Source organism: Poecilia reticulata, chromosome 7, assembly GCF_904066995.2.
Source record: "Poecilia reticulata chromosome 7, P_reticulata-male-v2, whole genome shotgun sequence".
In the NCBI taxonomy this organism is placed as follows: domain Eukaryota; kingdom Metazoa; phylum Chordata; class Actinopteri; order Cyprinodontiformes; family Poeciliidae; genus Poecilia; species Poecilia reticulata.
Window position 1 is genome coordinate 14,983,182 of NC_088836.1, and position 21,749 is coordinate 15,004,930.

Here is a 21,749-nt window from a genome sequence, read left to right on the forward strand (position 1 = left end):
AGTGGCAACCAGGACACCAGTGCACAATACTCTTCTAGCCTTCATGGACAGAGGAAAATATCAATTTGCTATTTTATTTTTCACAAATTTTTGCAACCATTTATGGAATAAAATATGTAGTTTAGTCCGTAAATCCAATTGCTCTGTGAAGGGATCACATGTTTACTAGGCCACATTTGTGACAGGTCAGGTAGAAAGGAGTGAAGACGTTAAAGGCAGAGTTAGGTTATCAATCAAAATCCCAATCTTTGAACATTTTCTATGCACCACTTTATCTATCATTTGAAAACCCATAGGGTCACACCTTGAGTCTGTTGACAGAGCAACTATTAGTTGTGCAATCAACAACTCTGGCCTTTATGAAAAGTACCAAAAAGACGGCTGTGATTGGAAGAAAGCTGCATAAAATCCTGTTTCTAGAGGACAGAAGGAAGCAAGTCTATCAGTACATTGAGATAAATCCAAGTGCTTTACAAGAAAAAATTTTTTAAATCCCAACTATACCCAAACTTTGAAATACACATGAAAAAAACATAGTTTCAAATAAAATAAGAAAAACATGAGATGTAATCGCACAAAGAAGAAAGAAAGAGCAGAAGACACAGTTAAAAACCACATAACAGAGGAAAAAGTAATAATTGGTCTTAGCAGGTTATCTGCAGTAAAAACAAAAGTTTTCACGTCAGACTAAAAGCAGCTGACCATTTCAGCATTTCAGGTTTTCAGGTAGCTGGTTTCAGAGTTGAAGTTCATATAAATCAAAAGCTACTTCCTCTTGTTTAGTTCTGGTCATACAAGGACAAACAGGTAAACACAATAGATGGATGGGTTATAATAATAATAATAATAATAATAATAATAATAATAATAATAATAATAATAATAATAATAATAATAATAATAATAATAATAATAATAATAATAATAATAATTTAGGCCTCATCAAGGCATCGTCAGCTCAGAATATGTCTGCCCTTATCTGAAGCCTTATCATGGCTCAGTTTTTCCTCCCGTCTAGATCCTCATCTTCATCAAGGCCAACTATTACTGTGACAAATTGTACACCGTCTCATCTGGCAGCTCTGTCAGCAGACGGGCCCATCTGCAACACCACTATTCTCCCCAACAAGACAAACGACCCGCTTTCTACCATCTCCCTGTGGCCCTCATCAATTATCGCTGGCCGCAGCCTCGCTCTTACTTCACCTCCTTCTCTTCAACCCACGGTTCATTTATTTTCCTGTTTTCTTCACACTCAGTTTCATTATTGATTCTAGCACAGGATGGCAGGAGCGTGATGTCTCTTTTAAAGTTTGCTCTTCTTTTGTAAAGCCAAGCCAAAGTCCTTCGTGCACAGGAAATAACTGTTTTTATTCCTCAATGTGTTTTTGGCAAGCTGATCCCGTATACGCCGACTGAGGTGACAGGAAAGTAAAAGGGAGTAGTTTTGAGGTTAGCAGCCACTGAATTTATGATAGATGACAGCAAGCTGCCACTGAAGCCATAAACAGCAGCCGACCTCCTCATGAAACGCGGCTTGTCTGCGGGTTTGATTAACAGTTCTGGGCTCCATAAAACTGCCTTCGCTCCGAGCTCCACAACCATTAGCTGAAATAATTATTGGCATGAACAGTAAAGCATTTCAACCTCTGGATGTTTTACTCCAAAGTCCTGTCAGTAATAAATAGGGAGAACAAATGATTGTCTTCGTAGCTGAAAGATCAGCTGATGACTCACGAGGCCTTGGCTGGGATAATTGCTTAATGAAAGATGGCCAAAGATGTGTGTCTGGGAGGCTGTCTGTCTTACTGCATAGGTTTGTAACTGAGTCATCCTCTGGACTTTCTTTGTTGTTTATCACCCACCTTCGTCCATCCTGGACCTTGCATCTCAATAAATCTGCCACTTGCTGCTGTTGGTAACTATAGCACTATTACCACAAACAGTAACTCCCTCAAAGTCACATCATATAGCAGGAATCATTCTGAATACTTCTACCTGTGCGTTGCAAGAGTCGTCTATTAAAAGATGTGGTGTATTTCTGCACGCAGCCACTAGATGGCACCGTCGGGATCACTGAGGCTTCAGTGTGCGACTTTCAGACGTCATTATAACAGGATTTGATCAGTATGCCCACAGCATCCTGGCTATTGACACTGGGCTTTGGGTCTCTTGCTACACTGATATCGTGGAAGCAGAAAAGGAAAATTATTAAATGAAGACGTCGTTGTGTCATTGTGTTACGCGTTAATACAGTTCAGAGACACATGTCTTCGGTCTGTGGGACATCTTGTATTTCATTTCATTTGTTCACCAGGTTTTAAAAGCATAATAAAAACTTTTTATTTGTTTACCTGCAGTTATCTGACACCAGTGACCTCCTCAATTATTCATCTGCAGCAGACAGTGGCACCAGAAATTCACATTATTCTACTTTATATACAAATATATATAAAATATATAAAATGCTTATGTTTGTGCTTTGTCAACTGGGAGAACATTCACACAAGTGTTCTCACTTCTCCAGAAGGGTCATTCTAATATGTTTTATTTAAAAAGTACTAAAATACCTGACAAAGTGTTTTTTTTCTCTTTGTATTTATGGTATCTGTTCTGTGCTGTTGTTCTATTACAGAAAACTAGAGTTAGATTAAGTCTGTAACAAGTTCAATATATTGTCTGTAGACCTTAGAGGTAGGTTTGTGTCAAAGCAAAAAAAAAAAAAAAAAACTCTGGGGAAGGATACAACAAAGGTGAGGCTGTTTTATTTCTATTGCAAGTTTTAGGCAACCAGGCAATTCAAAGTAACACGTTTGATTAGAACGAAATAAAATAAACAAGGAAAAACCATGACACAGCAGGGACAAAATAAGGGAACAGACAATTCATGATGTTCCAGTTGTTATTGAGCAAAGATAGCTTTTCACAAATATATTTTTAGCTTTGATTTAAAGGAACTCAGTGTTTCAGCATCTTTGCAGTTTTCTGGAAGTTTGCTCCAGATTAGAAGAGTTTAAAAAGTGAATGTTGCTTCTCCATGTTTGGAGACCTGAGTGGTCTGGAAATCTTGATGCAACAACAACAAGAACAGTTCTTTAATGTATTTTTATGCCAAGCCATTCAGCGACTTATAAACTGAGGGCTTTAGGACTGGGGTAATGTGGACTGACTGACATGTTGAGCTACACAATGTTAGAGACATAACTCAATAACAGGGCTTATCGTCTCTATTCCCTCTCTATGGTTTCAAACTTCTACCACCTGGAGTAGGAAGACGTTTGGAACCACCAAAACTCCAGAACATGCAGAGGAAAGAGGAAGATGTTTTTGTTCATACATTGTTTCCTCGTGAAGATTGGAGAGCCGTCCAAAATGTCTACCTGTGGCATTGCATTTCATCCGTCAGGTCTGTATGGCAGGGACAGGCAGGAGTGGGTTCAGACAGAAACAGTCTGTCTGAAAACACACTAGAGATAAGCTGACTAGAAAAGGTACTTTTTTTTCTCAAATTACTGTTTATCTTTTTATTCTGAGCTCTACATATTGCCTGGAGAAAACGAACTTCTCGACACCTGGCTCATCCCATCCCTACTTTGAAGCAGGCTGGTGGTGGAAGCATCATGCTGTGGAGACGTCTTTCAGGGACTGACCAACCAGTTCAAATATAAGGTGAGAAACACAGAGCTGGTTCAAGAAAATGTGTCTCCTGAGAGCAGAAGGATTCAATCAAAGTAGCAAAGGGAAGAATATGGATTTATATTTAATTGAACATTTCTGGAAAGAGCTAAAAGTGGCTGTCTGATGATGCCCCAGCCTGAAAAGTGAAGGGATTTTAATACTTTTGTAGGTTGAAAATTGGTTTATTGGTGTATTACATGATATAAAAATACTTCAATATATGAAACCTTCCAGGAGAACAGTAGGAAGATGCAACAAGTAAGACAATAAACTTTATTAGGGTCCAAAAGGAACCCGGTCAAAGCACCATGAACACACACTGAGTTCAATAGGACCGGGGGTCTGTGGGACAAACAGACTTCTGCTGTCCAACCTTTTCCTTTCAGGTCAAAGGTAAAGTCCTGACCTGAGAGCAACATGCCCCAAATAATTAAACAACAAACAGTGGCCTTTTCTCAGTCGGAGCTTAGACTTTAATGGACCTACTTCTTCTTCTACGTCTGAAATTAGGGATAAATGTGTGAACTTAACAAGCAGATTTTATTCATGATTGTTATACCGACAACAATCATGCTTGTAGAAACACACTAACTAAATCCTGCGTCTATGAGTGCAACAGTGGAGTCTAATAAGACTTTATTTACTGTTTGCCCACCATATGTAATTTTCCTGAGTGTTTGAAATCTAAGATCAGTCACAGAAGGGGGGTCCCATGGCTCCAGGGACACCTAATACCCTGCATACTCCAGGGCTGGGGAGAAGGGAAAAAAAGGGCACAATTGGATTAGATATGAAAATAGGGTCAGTGTTTGTTTTAATCAGTCTGGTGACACAGGGAGCTCTTGAAAGGAGTGTGTAATGAGAGCATGGAGAGCGAGAAAATCAGAGGAAGAGAGCAAGCATGAGGGCACTGAAAGAGAAGGAGAGGAGGAGAGGAAGAGGGCAGCCGGGGTGATTGGTCCCCAGGCAAAGGCTGCGTTACGGACGGCCGGGACCAAAGGGGAGGCTGTCTGGGGGGCGGCCGGTCGCTCAGAGTTCATTGTCAGGTCTCCAAACTGAGGAGATGCCGGCCATTCCCATTATCCCAGATTCTCTCTGCAGGAGTTTTGGCCAATATGGTTGTGGCCCTAAAAGTTTCGCCACAGCATCAACTTCATTATGTGAGAGATGACTTAACCTATCCAGGTAACTGAGATAAAAATCCACATTTTGGAGTGGGCCAGACAAAATACCGACTTGAATCTGATAGAGAATCAATGAAGGGAGCAAAAGATTAGGGTGAAGGCATGGAGGCCTTCCAGCTTGGACGTCATGCTCAAAAATAAATGATCAGGGGAAACGTCCTGAAAGCTGCAATTATAGGAAGATTTTTATTGATTTATTGCCAATAAAAAATTTTCCCTGTCTATTGAAGGAGTTATAAATATGTTCCCACTTGTTTTTTTTAAGAATTACAAATTAAAACAGATTTTGTTTTTCAAAACTGACATTGTTTTGCTGTGTTTTCAGTGATAAATGTCTCGTTTTCTGCAAGAGACAAACTTTTTGGTTGAATGAAAACAATTGCAAATGTAAATCTGACAGAGGAATATACGTCCTTCATTGTTTGTCAGGAATGCATAAAAAAGACACAAAAGATATTTATTTATTTTTTTAATTGAATAATTTATGGACAGTGAAGCAGTGCTTTATAATAGAAAAAATTTTCTTTTTCACTATTCTGTCATTAATTTTTCAATCTGAGATCAAATTTGTGTTTCAATGACGAGCATTCAGATTTTAATTTCATTTATGCTGAACTAGAAAAATACCAATGTGAACATTTTAATGTGTTGCTAATCATCTGTTTCATTAAGCTACATTTAGGAATTTGTAAACAGCAGTTTTACTTTATAGACCTGAAATAGGATTTCAGGAAAATGCATTTTAGATTGAGGTTGATTTTGTTTTTTATTGATTTACTCGTTTTATCTTTTTTATTTTCTTATTTTTAGATTATAAATTTTTTCCTTCTGATAAGGAGGAATGGGGTGAATATGATAGAAATCTGTGTCCATATATGGTGCAATTAAATATTGTTATTTTGACACGTCTGATAAGTAAATTAAAGTAAGTCTATTTATTGATGCAACAGTTGTCCTTTTTTTAAATATATGGTGGGATTTTTTATTATAAGGTAATATTGTGACTTTATTCCTCTGTATAAACCTGTTGTGTTGTCTGCATGCAGTCATCCTGCTCTGAGCTGTAATCTGATCTGTTCATGAGTTTTTGAGGCTCTCATATCATGAATGATGTAAAATAAACCTGACTGAGTGATTTTCACCAAACAACGCTAGGCAATAATTTTCCCCACAACGTATCTGAGTTTAAGGAGACTTTTGATGAGAATTGGCTGAGAGTTTCAAACAGTAACTAGAAGGTGAAACACTTAAACTCCCTCCTTCAACTTAGTTTATAGATGAGTTGTTTCTCTGTGAGACTCTAAGGTTCAAATGGATCAGAAGTAAGAGTCCTAACTCCTGGATATCCATCAGACTTTCCCGGGTTGCTTGGTGAAACCATCCTTTGGTGCAAATGTATCTGCTGTGAGGTAGACCTAAATTTGATTTTCCTAAAACGTGGTGCAGACTTACTCACACCTGTGTGTCATTTATTACAGCGCTCAAGCTGCATGTGCACACACCACCCCCCTTACTGTCATTACCAAAATCCACAGACTTTGCTAATCCGTTGTTAAGTATAAATGATCTCAGTTAAGCACCCTGTTTCATCTGGTGCAGACCAGAGCTCCTTTCACTGAAGGAAAAAGTCCGTTCTAGCAGAACCCGAATCCCCAGCAGCGCTCTTTATCTGCTTTAAAGACGTGGACAACATGTTGAAAAAATTACAACTTATGCTTTTGCGCTCTGAGCTCTGAGCTCTGAGGTTGGTGTGATGTGTCTGCTGAAAGCTTTTTCCATATCACTGAGAAATCAACTGTGTGTGCTCAGAGGTTTGCAGCTGCTTTCTATTCCTCGATGTGCAGAGTAATTCCAAACAGTTTATTTTCTATCCAGCCACTTCAGCCCCCAAGGTCATTTTGCTTTTTGCTTTTCCTAAACAGCCTGAAAAGCTCAGATGTCCTTTCTGTGTGGAACTCCTCTCAGTCCGATTCGCCATGCTTGTCTGGTTCCACCCAGCAAAGCTGTGTCGCTCAGACGGGCCTCTTAAAGCTGTCGGCTCGTCTTATAGATATCCTCATTTTGTCCTGATTAAGATTAAGAATGAGGAGTGAAGGCAAAGCAAAAGAACGAATGCTGGAGATTCCCTCATTTGTAAATACGCAAATATAAAAATGAGAAAGTGGAGCGTGATTCAGATCTTTTGAGGGAAATCAGTGCAGTCACCACAGCAGCAGTAGCTGAAGGAGGGTATTATGTCCAGTGTCTGGGTGGCTGTTCGATGAGGGGAGGGGGTCGTGCTCTGTACCCGTCCCCCTCAGGGCATCGGTAGCAGGATGAGCCGGAGCATCCGCTTGGAGATTGACCCCAGCTATCTCTGTGGAGTTTGGCTTGTACAGCTGTGTCTGATTGGACAGGAACAAAGAGCTGCCCTGCACCAGGGGGTTTGGCATTCAGCGTTCAGGAGAACAAATTCACCCACATCTAAGATGACGATCTGCCCCTCAAATGTATTCCAGCGAGGCAATCCCGGGTAAAATTTTCTTTTTTTTCACTTTTTAATTTGCATGCATCTAATTACAGTATCCATACAGAAGTATTTGAACCCTGCTATTTATTAATTTTTTTGTCAGCGTCGTGTTGTGGGAAGGCTTTTCTTTAGCAGCTGAGAGGTGATGGGTGGATGGAGCCAAACTCTGAGCAGACCTGGAAGAAAACCTATTTGATGCTGCAAAGATCTTGATGCTGGAGTGAAATTCACCTTCCAGCAAGACAACAACCTTAAATGTACAACCTGAGTTACAACTGAATGACTCAAGTCAACACACATCCCTATAGCTCAGTCAAAGTCCAAAACCCAAATTTAATTTATTATATATTTAGTCATTATAAGGCTTAAAAATGTATGTTCACAGATGCTCTCTATCCAATGTCACTGAGCCATTTTGGATAGGAACAAGTGTATATACAGACAGTTACTGAAGTAATTAAATTTTTTTATTTACATGTATAATGTTATATACTCATGTAGAATATTAATTATAGTTATCGTGCTTAACTGTAAATTAAATTAAATCATGATTTTTTTCACTTACAGCCATTGAAAATACAACATTTTACATCAGATCAACAGACAAAACATAATTCAGAAATGTGGGTTTAATGAAAAGTATGTTTGATTTCTGACTACAGGTTGTTATTTTCAAAAGGTTCTTTAAATATCACAAATGAGACTCATTAGGATTCATATTGTAATTCATTAAGTGTGACTGTGCAGGTTGGACTTGCAGTATAACAGATAGACTCAAGCCACACATTTGAGATTTTATTTGTGAAACCAAGCAACTTTTTTCTTCTCAATTATGAGTAAAATACATGATTAAATACACTGAATCTGACCAAATGTGAAAATGTTCAAGGGATAAGTGTACTTCTGCAAGGCGATGAAAAATATTTGCTCCAAACACAGTAAACTCTGACAGCTACTAATCCAACTATAAAATACCAATATTTGAATTTGTATAATATGGGCCCACAATAAGCAACATTTCTATATTAAAATTATTTTTCTTTGTTTAGTAAATAAAATACTTGGAAACTCTGTTTAAGACTTTTAACAAGAATAATTTACAAAGTGTGTGCATGTTTAAAAATCAGTTTTCTTCCATCAAAGAAATTGAAATTATATGTATTTAAAATAAACTAGAACGACCCTGGGCCAATTTTACTGAATTATGACATATAGAACTAATTAAATAAAGTGTATTTCGTCCTCGATCTGTTCTCAGTAACGTGTTATAAATCACTATGACAGCTGCGCGGTTTTGAACTCAGTTCATAAATTACCCACAGGGGACAGACGATTTTAGAGCAAAATCATAAATAAATACTGATTTATTGCTGCCTTGATATTTTAATATCAAATAAAATGTCGGCGCCATTAGTCTGCATCTGTCTCTAAATGTCCCATAATAAAAAGTTTATTCATTCGCTCACCGTGCAGCCGCAGCAGCGATGATGACGTCTTCTGACGCTGCAGGGTTGAAAAAAATTAAACCATGATCAGTCACTGGGACCGCTTCCTGCATTTTAAGCATCAAACACAATGTTTAGGAGATTTAAAAAGCACATATATTACATATCTGTAAAAATGAGATGATACTCTGTGGTTTACATCATGAACAAACATTTTTTTAAAGAGGTAGTATTATGCTAAATGGAATGTTTTGAGCTTTATATGATGTTAATAATGCTTTTCCCTAATAAAAAAAAACAGATGGAGCGTTGCTTTGATTCTTTCATGCATATTTGAGAAACCCTTTAATCTCCTGTAGTGCTAAACACTTTGCCTCACCAGGTGCTTCCTGGTCCACAACGCTCCTCTTTAGCGCTGCCGTCATCAGCTGAGCTTCTGCTGCACAGAGCATCCGTCACCCGCGACTCCCCCGCTCAGCTCCTCCAGACTAGCAGCAGCAATTAGCAAAGACCTGGTGGAGCTGCGTGTCTGCTGAGATGATCATATCAGCCTCTTCTCAGTTGTTAAAGTGTTGTGATGACGTGTTAGAAGCAGCAAGAGCTGCTTAAAGAGACAGAGGCGAATTTCAAGGCGTTGGATTGCAACCTCAATTTATTTTTCTTTTAATATATATATATATATATATATATATATATATATATATTGTTATGAAAATGCTACTTTTCTAACAACTCCAGTTAATACTGGATTGTGCTATAAAATGTCACTATGTATTATGTACCATGTGTAATACTGTCCCTTTAAAAGAAGCTAAATATTCTATTGATTTATTAATTAAATAAATCAGTTGTTAAGAACATTGTGGTTTTCAGCTGTGAAAGCTGCTATTTACATAAAGTTTATTTATTTATTTAAATATCCTGTTTTTCCATAGCACAAAATAGTAATAAAAAAAAGAAAGAAAAAAACTCCTGAAATTCTCTGACATGCAGTCACCATCTGGACATACTTTCCAAACTTTGGGGGAGAGGGGGAGGTGTGTGTGCGTGTGTGTGTGTGTGTGGGTGGGTGGGTGTGTGTGTGTGTGTGTGTGTGTGTGTGTGTGTGTGTGTGTGGGTGGGGGGGGGGGGGTTGGACGCCTGTTTTAAACACACGTTTAGATATCGGGTTTATTTATTCATAGCTCGGCCGTGTGTCCGGTGGAGCTGGGCTTAAATCTGCAGCATCCAGATGGTTCTGCTGAGGTACATGTTTACAGATTCCTGCAGATTGTGAGGAAGGAGTGAGGCCAAATGGGCCTGTCCCTCATTAGGTTCGTCGGAACAGGGAGGCATTTATCACGACAGGCTGGAGATCGCTTAAAGTGGTGGGCCTACTTCTGTGTCTGAGCTACTGTGCCGAGTTCATCCGTCACTCTTTAAGCAATGTAAAACTGGTTGAACTGTCCTTTAATGGGCAGCCGGGGTGTCAGGGCTTTAGTCTGCTCCTTTATGGGCATTTTCTACTAAAAAATAAGTCAGAAATAGGCCCTTTATAAACTAAGTTGAACTCTTACCCTGTCGTTCTTGTTCCTGCTCACTCTGGATAATTATTACCGGATTATCACTTTTAAATATTTGTCCTTGTTTCTGTTTTATCTCGATTCCAGCTGTCAGAAAACAGCGAGCGAGGCGGCTAACTAACAGAGAGCGAATGATGGATGGACCACAGACAAACAGCTTTCACATGTGCAACAAGGAATACTGCAGATGCTGTCATTGCAGCGTCAAACATTAGGGTCTTTGAGTGTAAAAAACTTACTGGTGGGCTCATCCGAACGCATGTTTTGACTCTTCCTTGGTAGAAGAAAGGACAAACTTCTATTTTTCCAAAACTCGGCTGAATAAATATCTTTATTCGAGGACCGTCTGAGGAAAAGTCTTTGTCTGCTCATTAGGAGACTGTGGCCAGCCTGTCCCCTGGTGTGCTGTGGCTGGGGATCCCAACACTCTCTGGGCTGTGCAGCGACGCCTCGCAGGAGGTCAGACAGAGGACAGCCGCCCCACTTCCCATCTCACTTGCAGCAGACCGCAGCAAGCTTCCCAGAATGCACCTCGCCCGGCCGTCCGACCCCGAGGTCGGCAGCTGTCAATCACGGCCTCAGCTGAATCTGCAGCTTCTGGCCATGCACCGGAGGCTGTGAGGGAGGCCTCTGAAAGGAGCACTGCCTCTACATATGGGATCATCTCTGTGCATTCATGGCCCAGTAATTAAATTAGCTATCCTTCTCCTATTCTAATACAAACCTCAGGTTGAATCGCCACCCTGTACGTGAGGGGAAAGGCCCCAGGCGGTGACAGCCAGACGAAGAAGTTGAGAGCGGTTCCTTGTTTGAGCAGCCTGTCCTGTGCTGGTATTCATCTGGCGGAGCAGACTTTATATCTTCTTCCTCCAGCCGCTTGTTTCTCACCATAAAAGGTTGGATCCTTCCACTTCATTTGGCGACTCAAATCCTTCGTCCCTTCGTTAAGGTTTTCCGGCTCATCCTCGTCTTTTTGAAAAGCAGAAGCAGTTCTGGTCAGATGTTTTCAAACTCTCGTGATGGGAATAAGTCACAAATTATTATTTTGTTATTTGGTTTTGCTCTCTTCCGTGTTATAATCCTAAGAACAACTTCAATGAATTTTAAAAACAAGACTTTATGTGCAAATCAGAGTTTTTGTAAAAAAAATTCCATCTAAATCTGCACAGAGTTAAGAGCAGACATACACACATATATTCCCTTCCCATCTTAAAGACGGTAAAAATTTGGATTGTTTGACTCAAGATGCTCACAGCTGAATGATGTAAACAGGAATAAGACAGATATTACATTCTCAATTTGTAGAGTAATTTATTAATACAGCTATTACTCAGATGGGGCATTGAAAATGAGCTATAACATATGTTTTTAAACAGGCCTCGCTTTTCATCAATAGAGTGTTTCTAATACAGTTAAATCACTCTAATCCACAGTTTCTTAAGCTTCTCTGCAGGAAGGAAGAAGTCTGTTAGTAAATGTAAATGTGTAATTAAATATTGTTTGTTACCTGAAACGACTGAAACCTAGAACAATAAATGACCTCAAAAGTATTTGTCAGTGGTTTCTTGTTTTAAAAGATCACTGGTAGAATAAATCAACAAGCCCACTTTACATTTTTTTAATGCACATCCAACTTTAATTTTGGACAGTTTATCGACTTTATCTGGCCTGATCTGAGAAAATCCTTCTGCTTTTATGATCCAGACGTACAGCGTCTAGATGCCACTAATGAAGGTCTGAGTATTTGAATTGATGACATTAATACACCATCTTGGCTGCAGATTCAGATCGGAAAAAGATTCATGTGAATTTGTGAAAGTCATTCAAAAGACCATACATACATTTAGTGAAATGTCTCTTTGGGAGTTGTGAGAAACACTTCAACCATGAACAATAAACTGGCATGAAGACAGCCTTTATGCAGCATAATCCATAAATGTTCGATGGAGTTGACGCAAGGATAATTCCTGAATTGTGATGTTAGCCTTTTTCATCCCTTCCAAAACAAGCTTTGCAGTCGTCGTTTCGTCGGATCGCCCAACGGTTCCACCATCTAACTGGAGATTTAGAAGCAAAGTTAAAGAATTTGAAATAATTTCTGTTCATTCATTAATCCACTCAAGTTGTGTGACGTTCCTGTATCGCTGTTAACGAGAAAGACCGTCAGCATGATGCTCCCACCACCCTAAACGTTTCCTTTAGAAACTATAAAGGTTGGAGCAACTTTCAGTCGAGTTTAAGTGAAACTGGTCCACCACTCTATCGTAAGTTTGAGCTTTTGTGGCTCATGGATTATTCTCAGATATGGCAGTCAAATGTTTGAGAGTATGTAAAATTCTGACCTGCACTGCACTTGTGTGCTGCAGATGGAGGGTGCCAGGTGTCCCATGCAGGAGGAAGCTCCTCTTTAGCCAGAGGGCTGCATGTCGAGCAGTGAGAGTGCGGGGGTCACCTTTCTCCATGGTGTCTGTGCCCAGAACCACTGCTGCTGGAGGAGAAAGAGGAGGAGGAGGAGGAAGGGGAACTGGGACTCTGAACAGGCTGAACTGATTTCCTGTGCAGGGTCATACCCAGGACAAGCTGGATGAACATGGGTTTAGGGGCACCGGAAGCGCGAGAGTGACACAGTGTTGACACTGTTTATCTGGCGTTTTCCTGGCTAAACCCGTCACCTGCACACATCACAGGCGGAGATCACACAAAGGCCCCGCTTTATTTGATCAAGGATCCTTGTTTCAGTTAACCTAAACACGCATTTTAGTCTTGGGCTTTTCTGTGCAGCGATGGTTGTTCTATGTTGTAGTTAATTAATCCACAACATGCACACATCTGACCGGAATCTTTCGCAAGAGATCTACTCATCCATCTGCACATCTTATGAATAATCGATGTCAGTAGAAAGCAAGTCACCTGCTGCAGCTCAGCTCATAGCTGATCTTCTTTTTTTTTACAAAGCACTGGGCTGAGTTTGAGGTTTAGGAGAGCTTGTACTGCCTCAGGCGGCAGAAGGGGAGAGAAACGTTTTCTCATGCATGTTTGAAGCTCTACTCACCTCTGCAAGTTCCTCGCAATAAGGAGCACATTCAAGGAAAATGTGAAACTTTGAAAGCAAATTCCATCAAATTTAAATTCCATCAACCAAAAACTGGAAACTTTTATCAGGAGCAGAAAAATCTAACCATGTATTTGTTTTCTAGCAGTTTTACCCCACGCAACTGAATGAGGGGGAAACAAAAAAAAAAGAAAAAGAAAAAGAACTTGCCTCTCCAAGCAAATGGACCTCATGTTTATCCACTTGTCCATCATCTGAGCAGCGCGCGGCCTCGGGGATCCAGAGAGACTTTGAGATGCCCCCCAAAAACTAACGGCGCTGCGTCTGAAGCCTGTGAGTGCAGCGTGTTTGGATGAGGTCCGTCTAGATCTGAGATAACTCGTCCGAATCAAAAGCTCTTTCTTCTAATGCTGAGTCTCAGTGTGTTCACACTGCAGCTGGATGGGGAGGAAGAATAACACATCTTCTGCCACGACCCTTGAACAAATTTTGCTGTTATGCTTTTGTTTCTGTTGTTTAGGAAACTTTAACTTTCTTCGCTCGAATAAGAAACAAACAAAAACAGCGGACTAAGCAAACTTAAAATTTCACTTCAGGCTGGAATTAATATGATCCTCATATTAATGTTTTGCTAATTCAGTCTGTGTGTTCAGAGTCATTTATTATGACAGATCAAGAGTTTAAGTGTTTGAACTGCAGCTACTCTTGAAATGTATTGTTTTTCCTTTATTCTGCCTTATCTTAACAACAGCAGCTTCAACCAGGTGTGTTTTTTTTATAATAGTGGGTTATTAACAGCATACATCATAAAACCATAATTTTTAAACATCATCATAAAAAAAATTACGTCAGTTTAACTTTAAATACATCCTTCTTTTCATTAACTTTTTATATATTTTGCCATTTTTAAATGTTCTAGTACTTATTGAAAATTTTAAACTGGGATATCTTCTTACTTTTTATTTATTTTTTAAGGAGAAATGATCTATTTTATGTTACTATATAATAATAATAATAATAATAATAATAATAATAATAATAATAATAATAATAATAATAATAATAATAATAATAATAATAATAATAAAAGCTTGACTCTAACCTAAGTATTTAATTATTATTTGACAGACAATTCCTTAAGAAAAGACGCATCATAATTTTTGTCGTTCAGATAATTAAGACATTAACAGGTGATTTTTTAAAATTATTATAATTATTATTATTATTTTTACAAATCATCGCCTGCTAGAGAAACAATTTGGTGGTTTATTTTCAATTATTTAAATTGTATATTTTTTTGTATCTTTTGTTTCTTTTATCACATATTAGAAAAAAAATTAAAACCTTAAACAAACATGACCAAATCTTAACCAGCAATAAATCGTCAAAAAGTGAAACAAGCAAAACTGTGTTCAGTGGCTATGAGGGTTTGATTGTTGTAATTACAACAAAGAAATGTTTTTTTTTAAAAAAAACAAAAAACAATCAATGTCATATTTGAATGAATCGTTAATAAAACAAATAAATTGTCTAGATAAATGGCCAGTCCTTTAACGGTGTCCTGTATATTTTGAGAGATGCCTGGCCGAACTGAACTTTATTTGTGTTTTAATTTGAATCTTCGGTGTTTTTCCGACGAAGGCCCCGGCGCGGCTTTCTACAACATGAATATGAGCTGAATCATTTTACAGCCGGCTAAAACATTTCATTTTGACAGGAAAAATCGGATAAAATAAAAAACCTTGCTCTTTGTGCAAATATGGAGTTGAAGGAATTAGAAAGAGAAGCGAAAAGTAGATGAAATGAAGGAAAATAAAGGGCCGTGGCTGCGGTGTGACCCGTTTCATCTGACATGGCTCCAAAAAAACATGTATGATATTAATGAGATGGTTAAAACCGCCCGTGATTACATTTTTGGCGGATTATATCCGCCAAAAACACACACACACACACACACACACACACACACACACACACACACACACACACACACACACACACACACACACACACACACACACACACACACACACACACACCTATCTCACACATCAACCCTTCAGTGGACGTTTCACGGGTCTTTGTTTCTGATCTGTTTAATCCCACCCACTTGACTTGAACACAGAAGAGAGAGAGAGAAAAAAAAACGTGAAAATCCCTCACTGTGCCCAGGCCGCCAGCGCCCAGTCGCTGTTGTCTCAACTGCCTACTGGACGAGAACCATGGAGACGGAGAGCTGTTTGCCTTTCTCCGCCCAGAGCGGCGGGAGGACACCGGCCAACTCTCCGGGACTCGAGCGCGGCGGCGGAGGCAGTGGTTCCGGCTCCGGCTCCTTTCTCCCCTGCGACGAGCTGCAGAAACCCTCCCATCATCCTGCTGCCCATCCCGCTGTGGCGTCGCTCCCTCACCGTCTCGGCCTGCGTGGGGACCTGTACGCAGCCGCCTCCATGGGCAGGTTTGGAGATGCTGCGGACTTTACGCACGGCCGCGTCTCCACTGCGGCCGCGTCTCCTCCCAAACATGGCAAGTTTCTGGACAGTTTAAACCCGGAGCACAAAGCGCTGATAAGCGACAAAGCGGCGTTTTATGAAAGCAGCTCAGACGGTGAGTTAAAAGCAAACATAAGCGTAATAATCATAAAGAGAGGGTGGTAATTGCACGATTGGCGACTTATTTTACTAAATTTTCTCAGGACGCGTTTAAGCATCACACCGAAATGTGGTTGGATGTGGAGAGGATGGCGAGTGGAAAACATTTACAAATATTGCATCAAATTTGTAATTAAAAGTTACGTTTCTGTCTCTCGTGCAACTAATGCTTTTGTTTCATGTTGGATTCATGAGCGTAATTGAATCAAACATTCAGGTTTATGGTTCAGTAAGTCGCCGCTTCCCATTCACCAGCGTCTTTGTCACAATTTTCCTGTTTAAAAAAATAAAACAGATCACAGAACGGTGCTCAACTGCATCAAAATATAATGTTAAATGCTTTTTGTTAAATCGAAGCTTGTGTAAATGTTTCATTTCGCTTTGTTTATTAGTTCCGAGGGGTTTTGCAAAGCAGTAGAGGAAATCTTCGTTGATAAAATCGTTGTAAAATCTGGATCCGGAATAATACAACAAAGGTTGTGCTTTTGCTCAAGACAAAAACATAGATTTCTATAATATTTCAGGTGATGATCAAGGAGCTGTGAGAATAAACTCTAATATTTCAGTTAGATCCTGTTTGGTTTAGGAGGCTGCTGGCCTTCCAAGTGTTTGTGACCTCTTGGGAAACTCTCTTACTTTGTTCACCGAAATAATTTGTTCCTAAACTATTGTTAAAAAAAATGCTTCTTTTTGGACTTGCTTAGATTGTCTCCGGTGTAAATGCTGCTAAATATCCTATTTAAAATCTTTTTAAATAGGATATTTAAAAAGATTTGTTTTCGTTAATCTTTAAATTATTTATTGTAATGGCTTTTTATTTTCTTTTAGGACAGCAATCATTTTTAGTTTACGTGTTATTTAAATTTTTTATTTTTGCATCTGCCTGTCTAGATTGTTGTAGGCAGCTGTATTCCTTTTTATTTTCAGTAACACACAATAAAATAAAAACTACCCAAGTAAGTTTGTTTATTTTATAATTTCTACTGAATGTTTCAATGAGAAATACACTTTTTTGATCTTATTCCACACTGACACTTGTAAATGTAATAAAACAGTTACGCTTAATAATAATTTAAAACATTTGTATGTAAAATCAATTGATTTTGTGTAAAAATACACAAAACCTCAGAGTCTTTATATAGGATTTATTTTAAATATAAAAAGTTCCTTCAGTTACTTTAAAAGTTGCAAGAACTATGCCCCAAAAACCTGATCACATTAAATGTAGATGGAGAGGTCGACTTCTTCAGTCCTGATGGATCCCATGGCATCCCCCTGCTAACAGCTCGATACGCCTTGCTTTTGCTTTTGGAGATACTCCCTCTGCGCCGTACGTTCTATATGATATGCATCTTCAGTTTCGCCCACGGAGGCCGAGCGGATGTGAGTTCTTGACAGGCTAAAAGCTGCTCAATGCCCTGCGGCCCATGTTTGCGGCTGAGAACATTTTCAGTTTGCGGCGTAAGGTTGGATCTAATGGACATGAGGAAATTAATGTTGCAGTCCGCAGCATTTTGCGTTTGGCCTTACATTATATTAGGAGAAAAGCAAAGTAGGGGAGTCAGCATGCCCCCAGTGAGTGGGTGTTTGCAAATAGATGGAGTAGTTCACTTCTGGACTGAAGGGTTAAACGTAATGAAAACAGACAACAACATCCAAACACTGCAGGAGGGGAGCTACCCTGTTCTTGCTCTGACAACAGGAAGCAAAATTAAGCTTTCACATTTCCTACATGACCCAACAAGGAGGGAAAAAAAGCACTTCGTTAATTCATGAGTTCTTTATAATTATACATGTATGTAAAGTAAAAGTTATGTTTCTGTTTTTCCTGTAACAGTCACACGTCCTTTTCAGTTCTCTCACCTTCAACTGAGATGCTGCTCTTCAATTGAATTCAAGCCCAGCGGCCTGTTTACCGCCTAAATATAGTTTGTCTGCTCTGATCAAATTAAATCAGAATTAGCGTTGCTTGTGTTTCTAAGTTTTCCTCGGGAGTCTCAGACTGATTATTTTGGCTGTTTGAATTCGTAAACCAAAGTGAGAAACAAGCAAACATCAGCAGCTCTCATTTAAACCATATGAAGAAGCTGTTCTAAATGATTTTTGGCTTAGTGGTGTCAACTTTTTAAAGAGTTTATAAGAAAGATGTGCTGAAAACATTGTAAGTTCCCATGGTAAACTTGAAAGTTAAAACCACATTAAGGTGAAACAGCTAAAAAAAATAATATTTCGTCGGAGAGTGAAAATTGTTGCATTTATTGGCTCGTATTAGTTAAAAAAATATTCTCAGACTCACAGAGTTTATAAAATATTCACAACAAATAAAAAAACAGTTTAAGGCCATCGTGAATAAGAGTGAACACATTTCTCAATTAAAGGATTAACAGACAAATTATTACATTTCAAAATGTAGCCTTATAAGCATTTAGTGACAACAACACTAAATGCTGTTTAACTTCGTGTTGTCTTCATCTGTCGGGTTTAACATTGAGCTTGCTGACTTGAAGTGTAAAGGTCACCGATAAACTTTCTGCTCCACATGTTTGTAAAATAAACTTTAATTTGGTTATGGCAGTTAAAATAATCTTTCAACTTTTAAGATTGAGCTTGGCTTCAAAATGTTCAGGAGGGCAAGAAGTTGACTGAAGGCCAAATTAAACACTTAAACATTGAGCTGCAGTCCAACTTGAGTCAAAGTCTTTCAAAAGTTTTACTGAAGTAAGCCTGGCACCCAAACACAAACCTAGTTCAATGAAGTTCCTGAAAGAGAACTTCAGTGACTCAGCTTTTCCTCTGTGTGCTCCTCAGTCAGAGAGAAAGGCGCTCTAAAAGCCATGGTCTACCCTGGGATCGGCCCAGACTGCTGCGGCAAGCTGAAGGAGCAGAGCGGCGGCCTGCAGGGCGACTCCATCGCCGACTCCATAGACTTATCAGGGAAAAGCAAGAAGCGGCGCAACCGGACCACCTTCAGCACCTTCCAGCTGGAGGAGCTGGAGAAAGTGTTTCAGAAGACGCACTACCCCGATGTGTACGCCCGGGAGCAGCTGGCGCTGAGGACGGAGCTCACCGAGGCCCGGGTTCAGGTGTGTGCGTCACACCTTTAACCTTGGGTTTAAGAACTTAATAGGAATTACAATTATGCATCCTAAAGCTGTGCTGGTTTTGACTAACATCTTTTAATATTACAGTCAGTGCCTTTAGAAGTGCCTTAAATATTTTTCACATTTTGACAGGCTACAATCATAAACTTTAATGAGTTTTTTTTGTTTTTGTTTGGCGTGGCTTCATTTTTTTTTTATTGGTAAATAATATTTTGAAAAGCGTAGCAAGTATTTATTTAGCCAAATTTATTCTCTAATGAAATTCAGTGCAACCAAATGCCTCTGCTAGTTGCCTAATTTGTAAATTGAGCCAATTTTTGATCAACAACATGACTGTCCACCTAAACTGACCGGCCTGCATTAATCAGTGATCCTCAAGGTCCGTGGTACCTATGAAGGAACTGCAAAGATCCCGAGCTCAGCTGGGAAAATCTGTAGATTGAGCAACAATTTGTGTGTCTAGTAAGAAAAAGTTGTTGCTGAAAAAGCCAAAATAAAACTGATTTGCAGTTTGGCACGAGAAATGCAGAAAAAGCAAACATGTGGTGTGGCTGAAGAAACTTTGATCAGATTAAGTTAAAAATAATTATTTTGGTCCATGTGCAAAGAGCAATGTGTGGCAGAAACCCAACACTAACAGAATCTACATTGTGAAACATGGTGGAGGCATCATCATGCTGTTGGAAAGCTTTTTTTTCTTTTGGTGCATAAAGGGAAGCTTGTCAGAGTTCACTGGAAGATAAATAAAGTTAAATGTAAAATTCAAAATGCTATGATGTAGATAACAAATCGATAATGAAACACGGCAGTGTTTCTTCACCTTGGACAAGAAAGATGTGTCCAGATGTAAATCCAATGAGGAATTTTGGGCAAAACATGGAAAACTTAGTACTTCATTTTAACTGTTAAATAAAATAAAAATCCACTTCCCAATTAAACGCACCATTGTGTTAGTTTGTCTCATGAAATCCACATAAAATCCAGTTAAGTTTGTGGTTGTAACTTTACGACACGCTCACGTAGTACGGATATTTCTGCAAGGCACTTTATTTATTGTTTTTCTCTTTGATTCAAAGGTGTGGTTCCAAAACCGTCGAGCCAAATGGAGGAAACGGGAACGCTACGGGAAGATGCAGGATGTCCGCAACCACTTTGCAGCGTCTTACGATATTTCTCTTCTCCCTCGTCACGATGCGTATCAGGTGAGTTACTCCAAAATCCGACAAGTTACTCCACAGGAAATCTGACTTGTTTCCAATCATGCTTTCAGAGCACTTTACTCTATAAGAAGGATTTACACTTTTCCTTTCCATCAAGTTTCCCATCCTAAATCTGTCATCATCCAGATGCAGGGCAACCTGTGGCCAGGCACCGCTTCAGCTACGGGGGGCAGTTCAGGTGCCGCCTGTGTCCTAGGAGCCGACTCCATCCCATCGTCCTGCATGAGTCCATATCCTCACCCCCACAGCAACTTGCAGGGCTTCATGAGCATGCCTGCCTCCCCCAGCCACCCACACCACCACCACCACCCGCCTCACCACCATGCCATCAACGGCCTCTACTCCCTCCACAGCTTCCCGGGAGGCCTCGGCCCGCCTGCCATCGAGGGGCCAGAGGGCGACTACAAACCAACGGGTTTGGTGGCGCTGCGAATGAAAGCCAAAGAGCCGGGCAGCATCATCTCCTGGCCCACATGACCACCAGTGGTCCCCTTAACACACTGACTGACCCAAAGCACACACAGCCACAGAAACACACACCGCCCGCATGTTTCACTCATGCCGTTTTCACAGAACACCGTTGGAAAAGTGATGGAAATTCGGAAACGCAGATGCCTGTTTTGTCACCAGTTTCAGTTTCTTGTTACAGTAATGGGATAAAAGAAGAAGAAGAAGTTATTTAAGCATGTAAAAAAACCTGTAAGTATCATATTAATCAGTGATGATCAGAAATAAAGTCCTCCATTTACATGTGCCGTCTGGCAGGATGCAATTTTTGGTTTGAGACGAGACAAAAACCGAATCGGCTGGAATCGGCTCAGCCTTGACGCGGGAGAAATGTGGGAGAAATGTGGTTGTGAGACAGAAATGCTTTACAGGGCGAGTTTACCATAAAACGTGGATTTCTGCTCTGCGGGACGTTATTGCTCTGGTGCACACTGTGACTTAGTTTATTAGAGCAAAACGAAAGCCAGCAACTACATGACACCATTGGTAATGAATCTTCACTCGTGGCTGCTCATGCATGTATGCAGCTATTTGTCTTGTTTTTAACACAACTAATTATTGTGGCAATCTGAGTTATAGTTTTATAGAGAAAGTTTAATTTGGCACGTTTCTCCTGCAACCAAACCATATACTTCTTCGTTTTTTTCCCTTCATCTTTCAGAGGAAAAACAGACCATCTCATGTGACATATTTTGCATTGGAATATCTCCTTTTTTGTTCTCTGTCCTAAACATTTCACTTTGCTGCTAAGTAAACATGGCATTGTATTGTACCATCCCATCTGGCTTAAATTGCTAAATACCAACATATTTGTGTCAGATGGGCAAACATGTCAGTCTTTTT

The 21,749-nt window shown here is 39.7% G+C and overlaps 1 protein-coding gene and 1 long non-coding RNA gene across 6 annotated transcripts in view; both read left to right on the forward strand.

The window, feature by feature from the left end:
• Positions 1-14,360, forward strand: part of LOC145552231 (uncharacterized) — a 30,943-nt gene extending 16,583 nt beyond the window's left edge. Inside the window, exons 2-5 of one of the 5 annotated variants that reach the window (XR_014088198.1) lie at positions 3,271-3,669; positions 7,259-7,374; positions 7,475-7,628; positions 10,466-14,360. This is a non-coding gene — a long non-coding RNA (uncharacterized LOC145552231). Of the gene's footprint in view, positions 1-3,267; positions 3,670-7,258; positions 7,375-7,474; positions 9,458-10,465 lie in introns of those variants that run through there. The other 4 variants (XR_014088195.1, XR_014088197.1, XR_014088196.1 and 1 more) reach the window with 4 other exon arrangements.
• A 1,217-nt stretch (positions 14,361-15,577) lies between these two features.
• On the forward strand, positions 15,578-21,149 carry alx3 (ALX homeobox 3). The gene is made up of 4 exons (XM_081609545.1): positions 15,578-16,034; positions 18,887-19,161; positions 20,256-20,381; positions 20,526-21,149. Exons 1-4 carry the CDS (start codon positions 15,653-15,655, stop codon positions 20,874-20,876), a joined length of 1,134 nt encoding a protein of 377 aa, XP_081465671.1. The 5' UTR covers positions 15,578-15,652; the 3' UTR covers positions 20,877-21,149.
• The last annotated feature ends 600 nt before the right edge of the window (positions 21,150-21,749 follow it).